We start from the raw sequence: 17,905 nt of genomic DNA on the forward strand, positions 1-17,905 counted from the left end.
AAAATCACACGACGTGAATACTGACATCGTTTATCGCACACGTGCATGGGTGGAACATGAACGTCAGTAGAATAAATTGTTTTTGCTGTAAATGAAAAGCAACAATTTTGTTACAATGTTAATGGTGAATGTGTTATCAATATACCAATTAACACTAATAATTAAATAAATTAATACATTGTAAGTAAAGTGTATTATATAAACCCAGATATATTATGGTCTACAAACTGGTGATACTTATCATCAACATGATAAACGCTCGCAATGGCCGATATGAGTTCTCTCTTTTAACCCTACGTTAAAAAAAAACGCGTTAAAAACTGAAAACATTTATTACTAGTTTAGTAGTTTTTTAAGTAGTATAGTTTTTAAAGTTGTTATACATTCAAATCTATAACCATAGACGGATGGTCAGATTTGACGGAGTATGTGCTAAGGGACCGATCGTTATTTACGGCAGGGGGGGGGGGGAATGGGTGTTTTGGCAAAAATATCGACAAAAATTTTGCGTTCCCCCTCGCGTCCGCTCAAAATTTTCGCGTTCCCCCTTGTTTTCCTAATTTTCTCCATTTAAAATTTAACAATCTCCCCTCCTGGTTCAACTAAAAATTTCAGGTTCCCCCCTCAAGACCACAAAAAAATTTCGTGTTCCCCCCTAAATTTACCCATTCCCCCCCTGCCATAAATAACGATCGCTCCCTAAATGATGTGATTCAATAATATAGAATGTTATGCAGTGAGAGAGCAATAGCGCACAATATGACCAAGAAAATAGAGCGTGAGACTGGAGATACAGATAGAGAGACAGAGAGAAGGAAGCTGGAGGGAACTGTACCATAACGCATTCTAGAGACTGGTTCCCCTCACATTCCTGATTTGGGCACACATGTAAATGTAGCGTCTATAATATATATTCCTTGTACGCGGCATTTATAGTATTCGTGTAAAGGGTGTTTTAAGGGAGTGTGTAAACGAGAAAAGAGGTAAGGCAGAAAAAGAGATAGTGAAAAGAAGTTAAAAAAGAAAGGACGTATGAACATGATGAAAGTGAGAGCGAAGAAAGACAGAGATAGAAAGAGCGATGATATTACTTTAGAAATAGACTTTTGTTACCATCCTATGACACAATTGAAGCCTTTGCATCGGGGCTGAGATTGGAATTCCAGTTTCCTTTTTCACGAAGTAAGGGTTAAGGGTAAAATTGTACATTGTGTTTGGGAGAGGCCTTCTATCCTTTTTCCTTGCTATTTTCTTCCATTTCTTGCTTTGTTTATCAAAGCTATCTAGACCAGCATGCATTTTATTAGCCTACACTGGCTATCCAGGCTTGTGCTTTTTTTAGTGTGAGCTTGGAACGGTCCATGGATTTCCCATGGATTAGCATGTGTCCCTCACGGACCAACCTGGGTAAACAAACAAACAAGCAAACAAACAAACAAACAAACAAACAAACAAACAAACAAACAAACAAACAAACAATGCGAATTTAAGCATACGAATAAACCTCTAGGCATCACACGTTAAAATGGATGAAAATGTCCTCGTTTTGAATGGCTAGGGTGGGTAAAACAACAAGATGAAAATAATGTTACGTGCTTGACTGCACCACAGAACTTTGTCAATCAAAGATTTCTCCAAAGAGATTGTTGTTGTGGTTTATTTTGTTTACAGGCCCCGTGTATATACACACATTCCGCAGGGCACACGCGTTTAAAAAAAAATGTTTCAAAAGCTACTGTCCTTTCGTTATTATCTGCTATAGATTAAAGCCAACGGACGTCAAAATCATAATACAGTAACAAGCAGCAAAGACTTAATCCTGGTTTAGCAAAACAATACATTTAAAGTAAAGTTGCAAGTTTGGGTGACTTCTGAAGTCCCCTTTTTAAGGAACGCAAGACCTGAGATATACGCGTTATTGTAATTCCAGCGGGAGTTGCTATATCCATCCCTGCGGCATACTTTCATATAACACGAGCCCGTTACTTTAACAAGCTTGTTGCGCATTGTCGACGAATGTGTTTCCTTCTATATTGTGTTCACTCATTGGCACGTATTTAAGACGGCTTAAATCTGGTAAATTATTTTTAGGATCTTAATTGCTTTTAAAATGTGATGGAAAGTGATGGAAGCGATTATCAAAATATAAGCACGCTTTTTTTCTTCATGTATATGATGAAACTGCTGCACTCATTCGAAGTTAATATTAGTATGGGTGTTTAATACCTTTATCATGTTAATTTACCAGGCCACACGCGACAGTACTAGTTTGCATCGCTTTGTAAAGGACATTTTGTTCTTGTCATATTAACAATAGTATACGGTATATATCTATTCGTTAAGATTTATGGATACTACATGTATATACATGATATTTCGGGGACGGAAAGACGACTTTGCTTGCACAATTGAAAATAACAACCTAATGATACAGCAAACTTGAGGGAAATAAGTAACACAAGAAAGGTACAACAACATGAAAGAAGCAGTATATTTATTTATTTATATAATGCAAAATAAAACAAGAGATTAAAAAGATTAAACAAAGGTAAAGAAAAACAAGAAAGAAAGAAAGAAAGAAAGAAAGAAAGAAAGAAAGAAAGGAAGAATGAAAGAAAGAAAGAAAGAAAGAATGAAAGAAAAAAAGAAAGAAAGAAAGCAAACAAAATGAAAGAAAGAGAGAAAGTGAGAGAGAGAGAGAGAGAGAGAGAGAGAGAGAAGGAAGGAAGGAAGGAGGAAGAAAGAAAGAAATTGAGAAAGGGAGAAAGAAATAGATAAATAGAGAAACGGAGAAAGAAAGACAGAAATAAATAGAGAAAGGGAGAAAGAAAGATGAATAGAATTGAATCTCGGTACAATTTGCCTTTCACTTTTTCAAATGAACATGAACAACCACAAAAAATTAGAAGGAGATAAAAAGTGTGGGAGAATTTCAAATATACTCTTAAATTGGTTTTAAAATATACAATGATTTACTGAATTAGTAAAATCCGGATATATGGTACTCGCGTATTATATCCACAGCCGGTAAAGTTCTTTAATTGCTATTATATTGACATCCAGAAAATTAAGCTACATTAACTCACAAAAGAAAAAGATGAGGTAGCCAATTACTCTTATAAAATAACAATGTCTTTAAGATAAAAAGATGATATAAATAATCAGCGATCCATAAAAGTAATTTTTCATTGCATGTGGGAATCGGAGGTACAACGGGAAAAATCAGGTGAAACTTAAGCGGGAAAACACTGTCAGTCGCGCGGTGGACGCTACAGTTGCAGCATGGTGTAATGGATCGTCGATTCTCTCCACCAATTTTCCAATTAATTAACGGTTGTTTAGTGTTTACTATCCCTAGCAAAGAAGCTCAAAGAAGAGTCGATACAGTCCCATCATTCACCGCGAAATGGCAAAAGACGACCTAAAGTTTTGTGGTATTTAAAATGGAATCAAGCATTATTGATCTTTGACAAAATAAGGCAAATTTGTACTCACTATAATGTCAAATCCTCTATTTACAAAGTGAATCAAGTTCTGGTAGATTTATGTGGAGTTGAATTAACTTGGTTAAAGTGACCTGCATAAGCTGTCTTTGCATGTCAAATTTACTGCCTTTTACTTTTTTTTTATCTTTCCACAGAGCACACAAGGTGCCCTGTGTATTTATTTATCAAACATGATCTCAGTTATACATAGTTATATAAGCCACAATTATACAGAATAATTACAATAATATTACATTGATGAAAGTAACTGTTATTACATATTTATAGAGTTCCATCTTTTATTCCATTCATACATTTTACCTTTATTGTTTGCAATGTGTTTTTCAGTCTCTGCGACATTATTAAGCATACCTTTAAAACCTTGTATGTCCAGCTTATTTTTATTACATCTTGCATTATAAATAAACTTTTCCCCTGAAGAACAACAAAATTATAATGACAATAATCAACATCTAATATGCCCATCAGAACATCCTTCATGGTAAGAGTAATTCTTTTTTTAAAGATATTATCTTGAACCTTCTTCCAAAATTGAGCAGAAGTACCACATTGCCAAAATAAATGTGGGATATTTTCTAACTCCTGATTACAAAAAAGTACAAAGATTTGAATCAACATAACCATATTTAAAAAGATTTTCATTTATACCTATAATTCTATGCAGAATTTTGAATTGAAAATACCTAAGTTTGGTTGATAGGGAGGAAGACAAGGGAATCCTGTAAATATCGTTCCAACTTAAATTCATATCATCAAAAAAGACAGCCCATTTGGCCTCGGCTTTGGGCGTCTTAAACAACTTGTCAACGCAAATTTTGTGAACCAATTTGCAGACTTTCTTAGAGGAACAGATAAGAGCAAGCATATCATCATGATCATTCTGAACAGTTCCCAAGTCTTCCCCCTCTCGACACTTCTGATCCATACATTTGGAATGGCATAGATTAGAGCAAAATATTCCAAAAAGTTACATTGTAAATTATACTTGGTCTTCAAGATATCAAGGGGAAGAAAACTATCATCTTCATTTAAAATATCAGAAATAAATTTAATACCTTTCTCATGCCAGACTTTTTTGTAAACAGTGTTTTGGGCGATAACAATAGATGAATTATTCCATAATATTTGATGCCTAAAATGACTTGAAGGAGAATCATAAGTAATTGTACACCAAGCGTTGAGAATTTCACCAATAAACACATTCTTAATAAGCTTAATACATTTCTCCTCTGGTTTAGTGTTACATTCCCAAAAAAAGATTACCACCAATCTGTTTCATATAAAACATATAAAAACATTTCCATTTACCATTGTTGTTCACATCCAAGAGACGTTTAACCCAAGCCACTTTAAGCCCATTAATAACTGATGGAATGTGAACCATCTTGAGGCCCCCTTTCTCATAGTCACCAATGATGGACTTTCTGCTGAGCTTATCTGGTTTTCCTGACCAAATAAATTTAAATATTATCGAGTCAACCTCCTTCAAAAAATTATCAGGTGGTTTAGGTAAAACAGAAAACAGAAAAATTAATTGAGAAAGACCCAAGGATTTAACAATTGTAATTTTACCAATTGGACTTAAATCTCTCATCGACCAAATACGCAAGATTTCCTTGAGTTTTTTAAGTTTTGGAACGAAATTTAATTCAAAAATATTGCTCAGATCAGAACTAAAAACTACACCCAAAAGACGAACAGGATTGGCAGTAAAATGTAAATCATCATTGTTTAAATCAGGAGGATTATCCTTAAACAAACCTAAAGGGAGTAACTCAGATTTATCCAAGTTAATTTTCAAGCCAGAGTAAATTTGGAAAGTCTCAAGAATGTGAACAACTCTGTGAAGGGAGCCAACATCCTTTAAGTAAATAGTGGTATCATCCGCATAAGCACTAATAATAATTTCAGTATTCTCAACCATGATACCTTTAACACTATTATCATTTCTGATGGCCCAATTCAAAATCTCACTACTAATTATATAAAGCAGCGGACTAAGTGGACAACCTTGACGAAGTCCACAAAACAATTTAAAAAAATCAGAAGCATGTCCATTGTTCATAACACACGAGGTAATATCTGTATAAAAAACTTTCACCCAATTAATCAAATCATCACCAAAATTAAACAATTTTAATGCCTTAAACACAAAGGACCATTCAAGTTTGTCGAATGCCTTTTCAAAATCAATTAAAAACATAATACCAACAAGATTATTTTCATTTACATAATTAATAACATCAAGGGCAAGCCTGATGTTTTCACCAATGTAACGTCCTTTCAGGAAACCTGTCTGGTCATTATGAATAATATTAGGCAAAACCTTTTTTAAACGGAGGGCAATACATTTTGTAACAATTTTATAATCAGTATTGAGTAATGAAATAGGCCTCCAATTTTTCAGGTAGATCGGATCTTTATCTTTTTCGGGATCAGGTTAATTATTCCCCTACGTTGATCAATTGAAAGGCTTCCATTGTCAAAAGAATAATTATAACTGTTGATAAGAAAGTGAACAATATCGTTAAAAAAAAACTTATAAAATTCAGTAGGGAAACCGTCTGTGCCAGGAGTCTTATTATTAGGCATTAACACTAAAGCTTCCTTACATTCATTTACAGTGACCAGTCCCTCACACACTTTTTGGGAATCCTCATCTAATTTTGAAAAATTAGTATCCGTTGCCAAAATATCATTGAGTTCAAAATTCGGAGCATTACAAGAGGTATACAAATTTTGATAAAACTGTTTTTCCTCATTAAGAATATCGGCACCTTTAGTGTGGATTTGGCCGTTATCTGATTTCAATTTAGTGATGACCTTCTGCTTTTGATTTCTTTTTTCCAAATTGATAAAATATTTGGAGTTTCGTTCACCATGCTCAACCCAATTGGCTCTGGACCTAACAATACAGCCTTCTGTTTTGATCTTATAAAAAGAATCAAGTTGGGATTTACATTCTTTAATCTCATTCAAAATACCATCAGAAGGCTCATCACTATATTTTTTTTCAAGATTATTTAGATTTGTAACTAAATTGCCCTCCTGAATCTTGCGTTTCCTGGAAATTTTGGCTGAATATTCTATTGTCTTCGATCTTATTTGACATTTCACAAAATCCCATAAAATATTAGGATTCAACTCCTTATTACTATCATCATTAACAATATCATTAATACATTGTTTCACAACATTAACATATTCATTATCATGCAACAAGGATGTGTTAAATTTCCAAAATCCGCGCCCTCTAGCCTCGCTTGTTGTTACAACATTAAGGCTGATGGAGGAGTGATCTGTTTTAAACCCAGGGTTAATTTGACAGTCTTCAATCTGAGAAAATAAATTGAAGGAAACAAGAAAAAAAAGTCCAAACGACATTGAACAGGAGGCTTTGAGTTGGAGTGCCAAGTATATCTGAAAACATTAGGATTCCTCTTTCTCCAGATATCAATTAGATCGTAATCTTTCATAACATCCTGAATTCTGTTTTGAGAATTGAAATGGGTATGAGCACGACCACCTCTTTTATCCCACACAACATCAAGGACACAATTGAAATCTCCTCCCCAGATAATTGATTCACAGTCAAAATCAGACAATTTTCTATGAATATTCTCAAAAAAACTTGGGTCGTCCTTATTTGGCCCATAGACATTAATAAGAGTAACTTTATTATCATTTAAAATAAGATCCAAAATAATGACACGGCCCTCATCGTCATTAAAAATTTATTAATTTGGAAATTGCACGAATTTTTAAATAAAATGCAAACACCTCTACTGTTGGATGTCCCATGCGAAAAATAAATATTATTGTTACCCCAATCATCAATCCATTTTTGTTCAATGTCTGATGTTGAATGAGTTTCCTGAATAAGAAAAATATCAGCATCCCTGTTTCTTAGCCAGGCAAACACCTGGTTGCGCTTATTTTGATCCCCCAAGCCACGTGCGTTCATTGAATAAATGCTAACGCCCGACTTATCCATTCAAATGCAAATAATTAAGACATACATGTTCTCTGAAGCCAAGACTAAAATTCCACGAAGTATGCATTATCTGAAGATACATAAACAAACCGGTGTATTTTATATGACAATATAAATGACATCAACTCTACAAGGATTATGCAAATGTAGGTACTTGGAATACAATACACAGCCCCTAGGCACCGAGGGTGCGCTATCAACTCATCTCCATAAACATGCAAATATTTGATACAAATAGCATGATCTTGCGGATCATTGCTAATTAACCAGTTGTAACATTTCATAATAATATTATTAGTTTTTGTGGCGAAGTATTTAACATAGTATAACACAAGATCATTTTTATAGTACATCTGATTGACTTTAAAGCCAAAAGTAAAATCAACTGTAGCCAAACAGGTTCTTAAAGTCTGGCATTCCCTAAAAAGCGGGTATTTAACGTTTCTTCATGACACATACACGTAACAAAATTACAAAATAAAAACATATGCATTTTGAGCTCATGATAAATACAAGATGAATGACAATTAAAATATGCCACATTTGTATTCGGATAAGAAATACCCATTGAGATTCTACCACTAGAATTATTTTTAGCACCCGTAAGAAAGTTAGTATCACCTGTTTGTGTTAGCCTAAACCATGAATATCTCATAATAAAATGATGCCTTTTACTGCCTTTTACGGTAGCCACCTCCTGTATTAGTCAGTTGTATTTATTGCGAATCACTGCCTAAATATTTTTATTCAAGTTAAAATAATTATTTAATTTGTTTGAGTCATTCACAATTGTTTTGAGTAAAATATAAGTCGTCGTATTATTAAATTTGCGTAAAGGATTCTGGGACAATTTGTAGCTTTCCTTCCATAACGAGCCCTCTTTCTTTTGCATCGAAGTGAAACAGATTACGAGCAATGACTGTCACATAAATAATTATACACCTTACCTTTTTATAGCTCAATCGCGTCACGATGTGCGACTATTTTTGGACCAATGAACAGTATCTTTCTTTGTGGCGTAGGAAGTAAGGATTCATGCGATTTGTCATTTAATATTTGTCCATGGGTATAAATAATTGAAATATCAGTAAAACGGATACATGAACCATCAGCTGAGTATTCGCTACTTGCACGGTTCCGCCATTATGCACTATGTGCGGGGAGAACCTCGAACTGGCAGCATACATGAATGGGAATTGAACTAGTCATATAACATTCTGTGTAAGGTTACATAATTCTTCCTTTCATGTATCCTGCCAGTTCGAGGCTCTCCCCGCACATAGTGCATAATGGCGGAACCGTGCAAGTAGCGAATGGCTTCGTTCCATAGCTATACACCATATAGTACATGATAATGTTTAACCTTTTTTTGTTTTCATTGTCATACTTAATGAGAGTAGAAAGATAATTATCAAGCTGCCTTAACATTTTGAAATCACACAAAAGCGGACTTTTTTGGTCCAATGACATTGTTTCGTGAGCCGTTTCGATATATATGACCTACCTGCCATTATTATATAGAATGACATACCCGTTTTTATAATTTTTTTAATGATCAAACAAGAATAAGGTAAAATAGATCAAAATAATAATAAAATCAAACAAAATAATCACTGCGATAAATTAAGAATATTTTGTTTATCTTTATAAATTGTTATAAATAATAAAATACCACCTGCTTAGAATACGCTATAATGATTGGTATGACAATATGACACGTGAGTAGTTTACCCGTCTATCATATCAGTTGTAGGCATTGTGACAAAGGAAAGGTGCCTGAAAGAAAAATTAATATATTAAAGTTTTAAACACTTATTTAAACACTTCAATGAAATTTGTAACACTTTTTAAACATTGCCAAGTGTTTACCATAGTTAAAGTATAGGAGGTAAAAACTAAACTAACAAATTTAAATAATAAACACTCCTAAACTGAACGACAAAGTTTTTGATTAAACACTCTGTTTAAGAACTGAATATCTACAGCCTGTCTAAAAAAAATTGTGCAAGTGAAAAGCGCCCTCTTTGGCAATTAGAAAATACCGTTGTGACAAGATGCTTACATCGACGTCAAGGGCGTAGTCCTAGCTCTCAAATGTCGTTTGTTCTGTTCAATTTACTTGTTTTAATCTCGAGATATGCTTAGTTAACGACGAAAGGGTAAAATCACATTTGTGCCACTTTTACTAGGGAAAAGGGCTTTACATTTAAATCAGTGATAGCATCAAGTTTATAAAGGGTTCCTTCGTGAAATGAAAAGAATGCATCAATTACACAATACAATTTGTTTACTGTTTTTACTATTTTATCATGATGCAGGAATAATGAATCTTTTTTTCTAGAGATTAAAAGAATAAATATTTCACATTCTGCTGTAAATTTAAATACATGTGCACGTCAATGATTTTATCATGGTAAATACTGTTCTCTTAGTCACTCAAGAGTCAAGACATGTTAAAAGACAAACAAATATTGCACATTAAGGTCCGTATTCACAAAAGAGTTAGACAGGGTCTAAAGTTAGACCTGGTCTAACTGGAATTAAGTACGTCGTAAAGGTATGGTCCTTTACTCTTATTTCCTTCCTAGAGTAGCTATCACATTCTAAAGATTTTGACGCAACGTTCAAAAATAATACAAAATAACTTAAGCAAATGTAAAGAAAAATCAAAATGTCTATTCTCATGGTACTAAATTCCACTTAAACCAGTACGGACCATATAGGTTTATATTATTTTTTGGGTGAGAAATTAGACAAAATAATGCACGTTCGCTGATATTGATGCGAATGATGCGTCTATCCCACGAGCCCCGAAGGGGAGTGCATTAGACCATCAACTTCAGCTATCATTTATGTAAAGATCTCTTCCTTAGAAAAAGTGGCACAATTGTGATTTTGCCCTTTCGTTGTTAAATAAACATATCTTGAGATTGAAACAAGCAAATTGAACAGAACAAACGGCTTTTGAGAGCTAAGACTGCACCCTTGACGTTGATGTAAGCATCATGTCACTATGGTATTTTCTAACTGCCAGAGAGGGCGCTTTTCACTTGCACAATTTTTTTGAGACAGGCTGTATAGTGTTCAAGTATATATTTTGTCTCTTGCCTGTCTTTATTTTAGTATCTGAATTATGAGACTGGTTTAATAATAGTAGGTGTGGTACAATTCGTTGGAAAATATATCACATACTATAGACGAATCCAACTCCACACAAACAGTCTGCCAATGATCACGAACTGGTCCTTTTTGATTCGCTAACGGTTTTCTGCCGACGTCATCCAGCTTGACGTCAAACAAAGCTTTCATTTGGTCGATCGGCTAGACGGCTACTTTATTATTCATGAGCAAGTTTGACCCGCCATCTCGCCAGCTGAATGAGGTCAATCAAGTTCCCGTATGTACAGCTCTACGGCTACATTCGTGTAGCCAATCAGAAACGGCGTTATAAGTGGCAATTGGCAGACTGTTTGTGTGGAGGGAGCGTAACCAAACTGGCTGCGGAGGAGACTAGTGTTGTGAGTGCCCAATTGGGTGGATTAAACCCGCTTAAAATTCGATGTTAGATTCTTTTGTGTTGTAAACTGTCATCATTCTTTTGTCTACGTGTAACACGGGTGATAGAATGCAGTTTAAAATATCCTTCAAGGCCGCATCATTTCACATTTTAGGTGAGATAGCTGGGTCCCCGTCGCGGCTATGGCTGCCATTGAGGTGCAGGAATGCGTGAAATTGGATTCGTCTATACGAAAAGGGCCGTACAAGGAACTCTTTAACATGTAGGGTATCATTCGTTTGTCAATTCTTCTTGTAGATTGTGTAAACAAAGATAGAGGTAAATTTCAATTTGACAATATTAATTGATAAAACCCCTGAAAAACAGCATTTAAAGGGCTTTTCCAGTTCTGTGGTTATCACTACGTCACTGATTATGATTTCAAGTCAATTCGACAACGTAATTATCAAAAAAGAACAAGAAAAAAACAACCCAAACAAATAAAGGGCGTTTCCAATTATGTAAAATCACTGCGTTATTTGCTGTGATTTAAAGCCAATAGATCTACTCCGACAGTTGTAATAAAACGGTTTATTTAAATTCTTACGTTTGTACTTCTAAATGTATTTCTGTCCTTTTAACTTACACACCCTTCATGAATAATAAAGAGCGTTTTCAAAAAACAGATTTGTTTTTAGTTCACGATTTTTAGGTTATTATGCCAAGTATGTGGAGTAAAAGTGCAAAGGCCTCGTTGTACGTCACAGACCCAGGGGAAGCGTGAGCAGCTGGTTTGTCAGCTTATTTCACGAATATAAACACGACGTTGCGCTTTTGTCATTCTGAACACCTTCAATATCATTAATTTCAATTAAATTTATGATATCATTGTCAATAGTAAGAACAAGATTATAAAATAACAGTGTTAGTCACTTTTCATAAATGAACATGTTGAATGTTATATCGTGGAAGCAAGTTTACATTTTAAAAGTTATTGATTAGCTTTATACTTGCAAACTGGAGCAAGTCAAACTACTGAACAAGTGGTTCCCCTACGTATGATGCATCGCCCAAGGTAATAAACTATGTACTGATTTTTTGCATGTCCCAAAGTCATTACTAGTATTAAAGCTTATTAATTTTCTTCACCAAACTAAACGCAACGAATTTAAAAATTACATAGAAAAATAAAAGATTATTTGAGGTGCATAATTAAGCCGAGAATGAACACGCGAGTGGTCACTAAACTGGTTTATTCCAGACAATACCTAAGTCCCGAGGAAAGATTGTTAGAACAACGCTGCTGGTCCGAGATTTTGAAACGGGTATTTATCCCTTTTGATGGCTGAAAAAGTAGACCGCTTGTAGTGATTTCACTACCAACGCCGTCAAAAGTTAGTTTAAAAAGTGGAAAAGTAGTAGGCCTACATCAAGGAGTTTCAGAAACGCGACCTGTTTAGTAAAATGAATAATACGGCTTCATGAAATTTCAACTGCAACCCTTGTTCATTGTACATGTTGCAGAGCTTTTTCATTTGCTTGATAAAAAATAGAGGCTAACAAATGATGCTACCTATGAACCGGCTGTTATTGGATTTTACGTCGCGCACATTACAGCGTAGAAGTAAACGGCGTGACAGGGTATGGAAAGAGCACGCTAATTTCATTATTGCTTGCGACAGTAGAATTAAAGGGTACAGTGCAACAAGTATGATAATGGTCAATATTTCATGTAGAAACATTGCTCTCAGGTACTCCTGTAGAATTTTATTTTGAAAGTTTGAATATAGTTTACGACATTTCGACATAAAATTATTATTGCAAGAATCATACTCCGTTCTATTGTTAGACTTTAAATCCGTAATATAGCATAAGCATCATTGGCATAATATTTCAAAAACCCGCCTGAAAGGATAATTAATGTATTGACACCTTTTACATTTAAGAAAAAAATTTCAACTTAACGAACGCTTTAATCAGTTCATATCGAGTCATATATATATGAAATGTGTATACCTAAGGTTCCTATAACTTTTCAATTATAAAAATAATATTCAGTTTGTATAGCAAATGCTTTGTTAAAAAATCTAATCCTCCTTAATTTTATCTGTGTTTTATCACGATGATTTCATGAAATCAAATTCACGACGTCCTTGCGTAAAAAAGTACAAAGTTTAAATTTTAAAAAACAAGTTAGAGCTTAGTTGGTTTCAATCCTATTAGTCGATTCATTAATACCAAATCAAGTGCAATGAAACTGATTTAGACACGTTCATAAGACAAACATTGCGAGTTTTCGAATCGGTTTGTAGACTTGCTTATTTCTGCGGGACTTCGCTTCATTAACAAGGCTCTTATATTTTGGTAAAATCCCGCTGTTAAGTCAATTTCTTTCCACGTGTAATGAACTTTTTACAACTACGTTGATAATTCTTGGGTATTTTTTTGATTACAGTGCTAATGGGGCAAGTTAGTTGCAAAACAGTACATCATTCATGTTTTGTAATTATGTCTGATGTGTTGATGACTATAAACTTTGAGGTGAATAATCCCGCTGTTAACATGGTTTTCTGCATTGTGAATACATTCTTTAAAAGTATATATTTCATTTCTTTAGATGAAATGTCTATAGGCTTTCTTAGGTTATCCAGGGTTGTTGGTGTCAGATAATCCAAATAATTCACAATAAAATGATCAAAGATAATAAAATCCATCATTTTCATTTTGCCAGATTGAAAACCACAAAAATGCATGATCGAATAATAAACAAACGAGTTAGGTACAGAAGGTGTCTTAGAAATGGAATTCCATGAGTATCCCAATAAGTCATGGTATAGGAAGTACTGTCAGTCAATCATAATGGTTATTTGAGCGTCAAATTATCTATCGCGCGACGTGTGCAGTTCTTGAACGCTGATTTAACAAAGATCATCGATCATGCGGTATATTCTTTTGTCTTCTTTGAAATATGAATTGACCAAATTATCGAATCAAAACTAACCCAATTATATTATTAGCCTAGCCAAATGGTACCGTTACCAAATCATCAAGTTCCCTTTTCAGAGAAGCTTTAGTTTGCACAACCAGATGATCTTTGACCCCTTCATTTATAATAGGTTCCATATCTAGTTGGAGCGAGCATCACTTGAGTGAAACATGACCTACTTTAGTGTCTTTTTAATTATACGACTTTTACTTGACATTGCAAGTTCTTAAGAAAATACACTAAAGGTACTTCTTTGAGAATAGTAGCACACCGTACCCTTTTCCAGCAGTGCTATAATTTCCCATATTAAAATTGTACAATGCAATATGAACTGTGCATTGTCTTTTTGGAAGAGAACTTTCTATAGGAGAACACTTTCAATTAAATAGTAGTAAGTGATAACAGATATCTAAGAACCAAACACACTGTACCTCAAGTTCTTTCTGGACAGTCTAGGTGAAGTACGCACAGCGAGTGAACGTTTTTTGATCTAACCACAGTCCAAATAGTTTCAAATCGGTTTCCAACGTCACTCGTGCGGCTGCATTGGGCTTTTCCAGAAATAAAAGGTACATACCCTATAGAAGACAAATTTGACACATCTGACCTCGTAAATCAAAAAAAATTTATTTTGGGAATCCCAAGTCTTCTATAGGGTAGGTGCTGTTAATTTCTGTAATAGCCCATTATTCCCCCCCCCCAATTTTTTTTTTCATAATGCAGAACCATTTCCGACCACGCTAGTAGATGCCATAGTTAAGTAGTGTTTGAGTTGGTGTGGGTGGGGGAGGAGATATAATTATAGATAGTCGATAACCGATAATCAATGATCAATCAGTTATCAACGTTCAGTTAAATTCTAAACCCTAACACGCAAATGATGAAACAGACTCTCATGTTCAAATGGCTAAGGATGATATCCTTTGTGGATAATGGGGGGTGAGGGGGTATTGATTATCGATAATCAATTATCGATTATAGATAATCAATAATCGATAATCAATCATTTAACAAAAATTTATAGGCCTACGCAAGCGACAAAACTGGGAATCGCTAAGGATGATTTCCTTCTGGGTATGGGGGGGGGGTTGTGCGTGGAAGTAATTATGGCTAATTAATTATCGATTATCGATAATCAATTATCGATTATCGATAATCAATTATCTATAATCAATTATCGATCATCAATCATTAGTTTATCAATATCCAATGTTTAAAAATGTATAGACCTACGCAACCGACAAAACGGGATATCTGCATTAATTTGAAAATATGATTTTCTCCAAAGTGCTAGAAAAGCACACTCTTTGACCATTTCTATGCACATCGTATCTCTTGCAACCTGAAGGAACGAAATTTGTTTCCGTTTTGGATTTCAACAGCTTAAAATTGACATTTTTCGTAAAATGCACATCAAATATTTTGTTCTGAATTGGAAAATCTCTCTTGGTATAAAATGAAAAATATTTCGGATTTTGGTTGTCAATTTCAAACTTATTTTATATCAATCATCATATCCGTGGGCACGTGGTACTCTATTTTGAAAGCCATCCGAGTCTCCATTTTGACAAACGGATAAAAACAAAAATAGTTTTAACATTGTCATCTATGGAAGAAAAATCACAAAACAGCCTTTTTCTCAAGAAAAAAAATTGGGACTCGAAGATAAATTTTCTTAAAACTCGTTTTTTAAAATCTTTATATATGCTTAAAAAAAAATTAAAAAAAACGAAAAAAAAATCTTAAGTTGATACTCCACGTAAATGATTTCGTATACGCTAATCCGAACCCAAACCTAACCATTATCCTTCTAATAACCCTAACCCTAACCCTAATCCTAATTTCGTGTAAATTAAGGCCTACATGATGAAGAAATAACCAAACTTTATTAGAATATTGGAAACTAACTCAATAATAGCCTCATACCCCCAACTCTGCCTGCTGCTTTAGCTTCACTCTTGCATCTCTGAAAGATTCGAGCCAGGTATACCAACTTGGTGTGGGGAACAAAGACAAAGACCAGATAAAAACTAATGCAGTATGTAAACCAGAATGGTGTACATGCACTGTTACGTCTGCATTAGAAAAAATCCAAAACCACAGGGATGGTAGACAAAGTTAACAAAAATACAACCGACGTTTCGAGCAGATAAACTGCTCTTCTTCAGGGACAGACAACAAAATATAAAAGCAAACAACGAAAACTACATACTGTAACTGTAGTTAAAAAACAATTTTGTAAAAATAAAATTCAAGTCAAAAACTGAAGGCAAGTTCAAATAGAACTCAGTAGCAAACAAAGCTCAGAGCAAAATAAGCACGTCTTACCTCTATGAAAGACGGTTCACTACAATGAGAAACAGGAAAGCAATATAATTATGTAAATGAGCAACACCGCAGGACAATAGGGTATTGTCCTAATTGACAGGATGTAGATGTCAAGAGGGGTCGCAGACAATAGAAGAGGAAGAGAATGAATAGAGAGAGATAAGTGGACTAATGTCACTCAAACTAAAAGAGAGAAGAGTGATATGCATATTACAAACCAAGTATTGTAAGCCTACAAAATACATGTGTTAAAAAATAAATAAAAAATATAAAATATACAATAAAAAATAAATAAATAAAAAATTAAAAAATTAAATAAAATTAACAATTAAAAATTTTTTTAATTTTGTTTTTTGTTTAAGTTAAATTTGCTGAATAAAACAATAAAGTCGAGGAAGTACTCAAATATTAAAGTGTAGCATGCATACAGAAAAAGAGTAGGTGGGGGGTAGAAAAACAGATAAAAAGTAAAATATGCAAATGGTCCGCACATAATTATAATTAACTTCAGAGCATGAGTATAGGCCTACGGATAAAAGTAAGCCAAAAATCACTATAACCAAAGCACAGTGAAATACCGTTACTAATTGGCATGAAATATGCCAAAATAGGAAGTGATACATGGTCTACTGAAAGATGGAAAAATATTAACAAGCAAGTAGGCCTACAGTAAGAAAGCCAAATGTGAATTGACACATCAAGCATGTACAATACATGTAGGCCTAGATCCAATAGTAAATGCTAACAAGATCCATAGGCCTAAAAGGATACACTGGCAGAAAATTACTCTTTCATGTTTATACCATGAGGGTTACTGGTCTGTAATTTAGCGATCCAATCCTTCTCTAACTTCTTCCTCATAGTACTGTTAGTTTTGGGTGGTTTGTCGATACAAATAACTGAGATGTTACGTGCATTGTGGCCGGGTTGATTAAAATGTCTAGCAACAGGTGTATTTCTGTTGTGGCGGGCATCGGCACAGTGTTCAGCCAGACGTTGTTCAAGAGTGCGGCTTGTTTCTCCTACGTACTGTTTTTTTTTTTTTGTGCAAGTAATTAGGTACACAACATTATCAGTTTGACAGTTGAGATGTTTGTGGATAGTGTGGGTGTCTCCAGTAGATGAGCTGGTGAATGTAGTGTCTTCATAAGTGTGTGATACTGGCCCAAGTCCATCAATATGATCATGATGATCAACGCTTGTGTGTTTACATGATCTGCATTGGCCACAAGTAAATGAGCCTCTGGGAGGAGGTTGTACAGGTGGGAGAGTAGAACGTACAACCATATCCTTTATGATATCTCTGTTATTGAACTGTGACAGAAGATTGATATGCAACCTCTCACAGCGTCCGAAGTTTTGTGTCACGTGACCCTGCTCTGTAATTTGTGCCTGACACAAATCTATGGATCTGAATCAATGCAGGTTAAATTGCTTCGTATGTGTAAAGGGAGTTCAACTGATTTTTACGCGCTAGGCGTTTTATGTCCAACCTATTTCAAAAACGTAAACAAAGTCAACGCTCAGTTGAAGTGACACCCAATCTCCCGCCCAATCTACAATAATAGCCGATAAATCACGACGTTATTTGTGTG

At 34.5% G+C, this 17,905-nt stretch overlaps 1 protein-coding gene across 1 annotated transcript in view; it reads right to left on the reverse strand.

The window, feature by feature from the left end:
* LOC140166728 (cholesterol 24-hydroxylase-like) overlaps nt 1–17,597 on the reverse strand; it is a 61,877-nt gene extending 44,280 nt beyond the window's left edge. Inside the window, exons 1-2 of the mRNA XM_072190227.1 lie at nt 17,098–17,597; nt 16,311–16,329 (exon numbers count right to left, since the gene is read on the reverse strand). Coding sequence (XP_072046328.1) covers nt 16,311–16,329; nt 17,098–17,597 — 519 coding nt within the window. The remainder of the gene's footprint in view (nt 1–16,310; nt 16,330–17,097) is intronic.
* Nucleotides 17,598–17,905: the final 308 nt, after the last annotated feature.

Source organism: Amphiura filiformis, chromosome 12 (assembly GCF_039555335.1).
Source record: "Amphiura filiformis chromosome 12, Afil_fr2py, whole genome shotgun sequence".
Taxonomy (NCBI): Eukaryota; Metazoa; Echinodermata; class Ophiuroidea; order Amphilepidida; family Amphiuridae; genus Amphiura; species Amphiura filiformis.